This window comes from Chinchilla lanigera, unplaced genomic scaffold (assembly GCF_000276665.1).
Source record: "Chinchilla lanigera isolate Chin_1 unplaced genomic scaffold, ChiLan1.0 scaffold00019, whole genome shotgun sequence".
Classification (NCBI taxonomy): Eukaryota; Metazoa; Chordata; class Mammalia; order Rodentia; family Chinchillidae; genus Chinchilla; species Chinchilla lanigera.
In genome coordinates, this window is record NW_004955420.1 from 29,571,344 (window position 1) to 29,580,071 (window position 8,728).

The window sequence follows — 8,728 nt, forward strand, 5'->3', positions numbered from 1 at the left end:
CCCCGCTCCTGTGCACGCAGAGCCCCCGCCCGGCGCCCTTACCTTCCTCAGCTCGTCCTGGACGCTCTGCGTGTCCCCCGGAGACAGGCCCTCCTTCTGGTGCCCCGGCCCTGTCTTGGGCTCAGACTCGGGGTCCTCCCCAGAAGACGTCTCCTTCTCGCTCATCTTCATGGCTAACTCATACAGCCGGCTCCTCCGTGTCTCCTCGGCCGTGTCCACGCTGGTCCGGGAGTCTGCAGCCTCGTTGCTAAGGTCCGTCTCCGATAAGTCACTGGGCACCTGAGGGAACGCCAGAACACGAATGAGGACCCCGTTAATGTGGGCTGCGGGTCAGCCTGGGGGACCCGTGGCCCGGAGGTGCGGCGCTCTTTCCTGAGGGGAGTGCCCTCGGGGGACTCTCACTCCTGCTCTCCTAGATGCCTGCGGCTAGCACTTAGCTGGGGGTTCTCTGTACCCAGAGAAGTGCTGGACCCCTTCAAGCTTCTCACCCATGGGCCCCTCACTGGGCTCCCAGCTGGGCAGCACCTCAGGACCTCCTGAGCTCTCCTGGAACTACGTGGAATGAGGAAGCAGGGAAGACGGTGCCCTGTGGGGAGAGGGTGGCGGCCGTGGGCCCCGGCAAGGCCCCGCAGAGGGAGGACGCGGAGAAAGTCCTCACTGCCTTCGCTTTCACTGCGCACCGCTGAGAACTCAGGACTTTCACCTTGGCAAAGGGAAGAAAAGCGACAGAACACCCCTGATTGTCAGATACCTCCAGATGAACTGGGAGGAGACCAGAGCGGCAGGCTCTGACCACAGTGGCGCGGGTCGTGAATGCGGCCTGGGAGTCTTGCTGCCTGCCTGGGCGGACCTTCTCAGGCCCCGGCACTGACGTGCAAATATCAGGGATGACACAGGCAAGGGAGGACCAGAAGAGGGGCCTTGCCCCCCTGTGGCCCTGTCCCCTGCCACCCAGCTGTGGCCCAGCTGCAGGGACCTCGCCACAGCCAGCCGCCTCCCTGTCCTGAGGGGGTGGCGCCGGGCCGCTTGCTCTGTCAGATGCCTGTGCTGAGGCCTACTCAGTACCGTCTATAATCGCGTGAGCTCCGAAGGCAGAGGTCTGTACAAGGGTGATTAGAAGGAAATGTGTGAAACAGAAATTTTAAAAATCAGGTTAATAAAAAGGCCCACGGGAAGCATCTCCTTCTCTGGTCCTGAGGGGACCCATGATGGGGCCTGGAAGTGACCTGCAGCCCACTGGAGGGGGAGGAGGGGTCCCCGCCGGGGTGTGGGGACAGCTCAAGGGAAGGGGGGCTGTCAGGCAGCTTCACAGGCAGGGGTGTCCTCGATGAGGGTGCAGCAGGACCCGCGAGGCTCAGGTGCCTGAAGCTGCTCTGCAGGATCCAAGGCCAGGGCCACGCTGCTCACTAGAAGGAACAGTGCAAGCAGGAAGCTGGGAGAGGGCGCGGAGGCCAGGGCTGAGCTCCCACTCACAGCATGATGCTTGAAGCACTGGGAAGCCAGCTCTTCTGGAAGTCTCTCTGCAGGTGCGCACGCTCGGATTTCCCGAGGAGACTGCAGTTACCGGGCCCATGTGTGCCCCGGCCATCCTGCCAACTTTACAGCAGTTCTCCCTCAGCCTTGTCCTCTCCCTCCTGGAATTCTCCGAGTGTAGAGGGGCCAACGTCCGTGTCTTCAAGGCTGAGCTCCCAGGCCTGCCCTGTCTCTCCTGCCTGGAGTTTTGGGAGGTGGGGCGAATCAGAGCTTTCTCTACCTTTGGAAAAGGAGCCCACCCAAGATGTCCCTTTCGGTGGTCATGTGCCAACCTGTGTTGACTCCATCCTAGGTCCCGGTGGCCCTCCCAGTCCTGATGATGATACATCCTCAACCTGAGCTAAGTGTCGGGGTTTCTGCACCGGCGTTTACTTTATTTTAGTGGATTTCAGAGCGGGGCCTGGCTCGCTGGTTAGACAGCACTGGCGCCATCTAGCAGCAATGCACCTAGCACAGGACTTGTGAATCCCTGGGCCTGGCATCCAGACAGCATGGCCGGCTTGTCTGTCGCTGAGGACCTGGGGGCTGGGGGCCTCCTTCTCTGGCACCTGGAGGTAAAGGCTGCTGTGCTCTCCACGTATGCACCTAGAGGTATTCGCTCTCCAGCTGTGTGCTGGTGAATTTCCGGCCACTCTAACAGGCGGACAGGCACAAGAACACACAGCAAACCCCGGTCAGCTCAGCCCAGGGGAGATGGGCGACCCCACCTGGGGTTGGAGAGAAGTGAGCATGCATTCAGCACCCCAGGAGGCGGTGTGGAGCAGGAAGGCTGGTCTTTGGAAGCGTGATGTGCATGCACGACAGCCGCCACCACCGTCAGCCCATGGAGGTGGGAGAGGCTGGCATCTGCGAGCTTCTGTTATCACGGCAGCCCTTATGACAGACCAGTTGCTGTGCTGTGGAGTCCTGCCGTTTGCTGAGTCCTTTGCATCATAATTGGTTTTAAAGGCAAACAAACCCTCACTTGAGCCTGGGCACAATTACAACCGTTTCCTACAAAATACTCAGGAAATGCTCAGCATGGGATTTTGAGGTCGGTGTTTACATGAGGAATAAGCAGATTTAAAACACAGTCATCTTCCTATGACCACATGGTAAACATTTCCTTATTTAATAGGTGAATGCCTTGCTCTGGACATAACCTACATCTGTGAGAAGCAAAGTATCTGCAGTAGGTTCTGTCTGTGTTTTCCTCAACTTGGGACTGTGAGTGGGTGTGGATCAAGCTCCATGGGCCTCAGATTTTGGGGCCATGAGCCCAGGTGCAGAGCCCCTACTAACACAGGCCGGAACTGCAGGGAGGTTTCCCAACGGCATTGTGGCAACCCAGCCAAGCCTTCCACCCTCGTCCTGTGGCCCAGAGAGCTGTCTCAGGCCCTGCCATACAGAACATAGGACACAGCATCTTCAAGAGTGGTACATGTAAGAAAAAGCTTTGGTTGGTAGCTAACCCTGAGACTTAACGACTGTCCAGGAGAAAACCCAAAGAATTGAACTATAGCTTCACAAAAGTCATAATTTTGGCTGATTCTTAATGTGCAACAAACTCCTTGTTGAAAATCCCACAGCAAGGCCCCAAGGCCCCGTGACACCCGTGTGCAATTCTATTGCCGTGTTCCTGCCGGGAGCAGACCTGCGTCCGTCTCAGGTTCTCACAGGACCATGATATGTGTGTTCACAAAGCACTGGCACACTGTGAGCGCTGGTTTTCCAGACACATCCTCCGTGCCGCTTCGCCTGGGAAGGTGCGCCCTAGATACACCGTGCCGAGGTCTGGCCCGCCACACCTGCTCGCATCTGGTCCAGGGCGTGACGTGAATTTGGCTGCCTAGAAATGGCAGGATGAGCCTGGGAGAGCTCAGCCCTGCCTGGTCAGAGGTCAGAGCAGCTCTGCTGTTCACCATGTTGTCACCATCTTCTTCTCACTGCCACCGAAGAAAGGCCCCAGCCCTACACAGATCTGAAGTCAGTGGTGGAGGGGAAGGACCCCTGTGGTCTGTGTGCTGGAGGAAATTCAAGTACCATGCTGAGGCGCCTTCAAGGCCCTATGTGGGGACGTTCTCTCACCTGCTGCAGGGTTGTGTGCTGTACGGGTGGCTCACCATTTACTCTGACCCCCACCTCAGCTTACTGCCAACTCCAGCACTGGTCAAAGTGACCCCCTGGGATTCAGAGCTACAGCTCAGGAGCGGACACCCACTCCTGTACTGTCCCCAGACTTACTCCTGGAGTGGCGAAGGTGTGGGAGCTGGTGTAGCCTCACTTGACTGAACTGTGTGGGGTGCTGAGTGACTGGAAGAAGCAGCCCCGGAAGCAGGTGTCCTGCAGAGCAGTTTATAGGGAGCTGCTGTGCCCCGTGGCCTCCCCGAAAGGATCCTGCATGGTTTGGACCTCGAATGCTCCCAAAGGCGCGTGGAGTGCAGGCTGCTGTGGACCTTTAGCAGGCAAGGGCTCGTAGAAGGAAGTCAGGTCTTGGCGGCACCAAGAGGGGCATGTGGGGAGACCGGCCCCTTCCGGCCACTGTGAGGTGAACACCTTTCTCTGCCGCAGCCCCCGCCCCCATGATACGCCGCCTCACCCCTGCCTGACAGCATCGGCCAACCACGGACCGACACGCTGAGACCGAGAGCCACAACAAATCCTCCCCTCTGATCTGGTGGTCTGAGGTTTGTCATCACAGTACAGAAAGTGCACCAGCACGGGCCCACAGGCTGAATTCCTCCTGGATCTCCGCGCCCGGAGCAGCACCCTCGAGGAACAGGATTCCGTTCTGTCCTAATTTCCTTGACTCAGGACACTGCTCATTCACTCTTCTCTGGCCTTCTGAAAACTCGGGGAGAAGTTCGGCGATCTCCAGCCTGTGATCAGGACCTCTCCGCATCTGCTTTGTGCACATGCATTACTGCTGGCCTCAGCTTATCTTTCTTACTGTTTTTTTCTTTTTTTTATTACCTTTGTCCTATTTTTTCATCATTACATTTTACTTTTATTTGTTCCATTTATATTGATGTTAACCACTTCAAATTATTTCTGGGGCAAGGCACATGCATATTAAATAAAGGAATGTTTATAGGTGATGAATTACACAGAACTAGGAGCTCCTCACCGTGGCAAGATACTTAGTGCATTTTAGGGAACAATCAGGCCCTGCAGTGCCGGCTTGGGGTGACTTTCCCGGAGAAGTGAGTTTGGATAACGAGCACCACGGAAGACGACATGTGGGGGAGCCGGCACCGCAGCTCCTGTGGTCGGCCCTGGTGTCTAGGTCAGGCAGAGGCGTCGCGCCTGCAAACTCTCACTGAGCACCCCAGATTTCCTGCCAACACTGTGCAGCGGCAGAAAAGGGTGAACAGGCACAACTTAAGGAGCAGCAGGCGTCAGCCGGTTGCCAGGCAAGGAAGGAAGAAGTCTTCACTCCGCCCAAGGCCACAGGAGGGGGCTGAGAGATACGCTTCGTAGTCACCCTTTCTGCCTTCAGAGTGCGCAGAAGTGCGGCCCCTCCTCTGCTCAGCCTCAAGCCTTGGTCCAGAAAGACAAATGCTCACCCCCAGCACCGAACAGCCAGGGCGAGAAGGGCTGGGTGTTCGGTGTCTCTACCATCTGTCCCTTCGTTCCACACCTACGCAGCATCATGGCCAGGTTCAGAGACAGCCAGACAGTAAGACTGGGACAGAGCTTACTGCGGCTCAGCGTGGGAAGGTCTGCATATGGTAGACACAGGCAAAGCTCGGTGTGGGGACAGCAAGGCCTCACTCACAGACCGCTAAAAGTGGTCTTGGGGAAACACTGCAATACTTCCACTGCTAGAAAAATATGTGAATTTTACTAGCAGCCAGGATCCTCTGTCTGATCGTGAGTAAACCAGTGGTTTTATGTCCTGGAGGGAGTAAGAATGTTTCCCGGGGGAGGTGGGGAAAGTGAGAAGGGGCGGGCACTTAGACCAGAAGACTGAAAGACAAGACAGGATGGGAAGACAGCGCAGAAGAACTGAACACCCAGCAGTGGGCTTGGAGCTGCAGCTGCAGACAGTGACAGCAGAACTGACAAAGTCAGGAAGGCCTCCTGGAAGATGAAGGAATAGAACAGGAGAGATCCAGCATGCGGTTCCGGGTGGTCTGGGAGAGCTGATCGCCAGAACAATAGAAGGACGGGTTCCTGATTTAAAAAAACACCCAAATGCGCAGAGAAACGCCCACCACACTGAGTGCAGCAGGGTGAGTAAGCACCTACCCTTCCACGGACAGGTCTGCTTTCAAGAAACACAGCAGATCTGACGAGCACCTAGGAGAAGCCGAGAACACGGCGGAAAGGAAAGATCAGATCGTCTCAGGCCCCTCTTCAGCGTTAAACGCAGAAGGCAGTTGACTCCTGCAGTGCTGGTTGAGGGGTTCTGACCAGGACTGCGTCCCGCCTGTGGGATCTGTGTCGGGGACACACTGTGCACCAGCACCTGTCACTACAGACCACACAGGGGCTCGTGTCCAGAGCTGGGATCTGGAGGAGCAGGCTGGTTAGTAAACCACTAACGGTCAGACAGAGGATCCTGGCTGTTAGTAAAACTCATATATTTTGCTAATAGTAAAAGCACTGCAGTGTTTTTCCCAGAGGTCCATCGTAACTTTCTCCACCTCCTCAGGGTCCTAGATGAGCAGAGACTGTGGGAAGGACGTCTGCTCCGCTCAGCCTTTCTCCACCCATCACAGCCATCAAGGGACGCATCTGGTGGAAAGGGAAGTGACAGGGTCGTGGTGTGGATGTCCCTGTCCTCGGGTGCTCACGAAGGTCAGCCAGACTCCAAGGGGGGATTAAGAGAACCCCCAAGGATGAGAGCTGCAGTGAACAAGGGCAGAACCAGGGAAGCGAAGGACAGACAGGCAAGTGAACCGGAAGTTCACGAGCAGTACCTCATACGTCTTGAGGCTGGGAGCAGCACACCTGGGGTTCTATCCCCAGTAAACAGAGAACCCGCAGGAAGCATTCGCAGATCTGCCCATTGAGCAGGTCCAGAAGGAAATCTCCACAGATTCCCAGCAGTTAATTCAGGTAAAGCGTGACCATTCTTCCTGATGCGTACAAAGAGTTAGTGACAGAACCAAACCAAAACAAAAGCAAAATGACACCCACCTTTCAATAAGACTATTAATTAGATCAAAAAGAGCACTGCACATGATCCACCACTTAAAAAACTAGCTCTTGGATTAAAAAAATAACTGCCCATGGATTAAAAAAAATTTCAAGGGAAAACTCCTGTTTGATACTATGACATATTTAATATACAGTGGTACCTTGGTTCATGCACGCTCTTGTTTGTGAACAATTGGTTCACAAGCAGAAGCAATTGGCAAAATTTTGTTTTTGTTTGCAAACTTTGCCTTGGGTGACAAGCATGACTGTGACTATCTTTCTCATGTGAACACAAATGTTGCCATCTTTTCTGGAATTGTGGAACGAATTAAGTTCGTGCACTGAGGTACCACTGTATTAGAATATATCAGAAAATATATGGAAACAAAAAGTAAAAAGAAGGTATTAATAAGTATAAAAGCAAAAATCAGTAAACTAAGAAACAAACAAAAAATCCCTAGGATTAATGAGTAAAACTAAAAGCTACTCTTTGAAAAAACCAGAAAAATAATGAGACTGATAAGTCTAAGCAAGGAGAAAGAAAGACAGAGAGAGGGAGAGAGAGAGAAAGACCCTAACATTATAAATGGGGAGAACATTTAACTGGAGTGTAAAAGAATTTAAAAAACCACAATGAGAATATTAAGTATAATATTGCCAATTAACTTGAAAATATAGATGAAATGGATGATTTTCTACAAAACTATAAATTATCAAGGAGCATTTAAGAAGAATTACAAATTCTACATAGTTTAATAACTAAGGTGGAGATTGCCAAAAGCTCAAAGATCTGTCCCTACAAGAGGCAGCCAGCATGAATGACTTTCTAGGTGTGTTCTCTCCAATTTGTAGACAGTTGTTATGTCATATGAAGTTTTCCAGCAAATTACACAAAATAGAGGCTCCGTGCCCGGTCAGCAGGGTGACCCGACCCCAAGCTGAACGAGACAGCGGAAAATGGAAACCAAGAAGTGGAGCACCGTTTCTACAGAAGTCTTAATCAATTCAAACTTACGACCAAAGTGAAAGGATGATTTAAAAACTAAGAATATACTAATATAATTTACAACATTAAGACATAAGTGAAGTTTTTAGTGTGACTGCCTCTCAACAGATGCCAAAGAATGAACTTTTGCTCCTGACTTAACTCACCCCGGAAGCCAGCACTGTGCTTAGTGCTGAGCGCTGGGAGCCGGGCACCTAGGACAGGGTGCTGGCCGCCACCGCCCTTCACGGCGTCGTGCAGGTCGGTGCCGGTGCAAGAAGACGAGCAAGGCGAAGGAGCACGAGGGATGGCAAGAAGCAGACGCAGTGTCATGAACTGCAGACAGCCTCGCCGCCCCCCTGGACCCGCCGAGAGATCGCCCGAAAGACGGGCTCACACGCGAGTTAGGGCGCGCAGTGATGAAATATGAACGTGAAATCAGCAGCGATGCACACGCCGGTGGAAAGATAAAAATCCCATCGTCTGTATCAACAAAGTGGACACCGTAATTAAAACCTACTTAGCAAGAAGAGCATAATGGCTTTGGAGGAAATCTGTAAAACTCTACTGAAGTGAATACCTGGAGCTAAGTACCATGTTCCTGAGTGAAAAGCCTCAGCGTTATACAGGTGTGTTCCCAAACAGATGCACAGTTGGAGGAATTTCAATCAAAACTTAAAAAGGTATTTTGTAAGTTGAAGATCACACTTTAAAAAATCAGTAAATGAATAAAGGATTGAGAAATGCAAAACACTTTTAGCAAGAGATGGAAGAACCACCACGCACAGCAGTGCTAGGAAGGGCACTGCCAGGCAGATGCTTTGCATGGGGGAGGAGAGCTTACGCTTTGCACGGGGAGGGGGAGCTTAAGTTTTGCACTGGCGGGGAGAGCTTATGCTTTGCACGGGGGTTGGGGAGGAGAGCTTATGCTTTGCACAGGGGTGGGGAGGAGAGCTTATGCTTTGCATGGGGGGAGAGCTTATGCTTTGCATGATGGGGGGGAGAGCTTATGCTTTGCACAGGGGTCGGGGAGGAGACCTTATGCTTTGCATGGGGAGGGGGAGCTTATGCTTTGCACAGGGGGGG

At 53.1% G+C, this 8,728-nt stretch overlaps 1 protein-coding gene across 2 annotated transcripts in view; it reads right to left on the minus strand.

The window, feature by feature from the left end:
* Positions 1-8,728, minus strand: part of Myrip (myosin VIIA and Rab interacting protein) — a 155,168-nt gene that overhangs the window by 28,865 nt on the left and 117,575 nt on the right. For both annotated transcript variants that reach the window (XM_005383581.2, XM_013513586.1), the window contains exon 11: positions 43-279. In XM_005383581.2, coding sequence (XP_005383638.1) covers positions 43-279 — 237 coding nt within the window. The remainder of the gene's footprint in view (positions 1-42; positions 280-8,728) is intronic.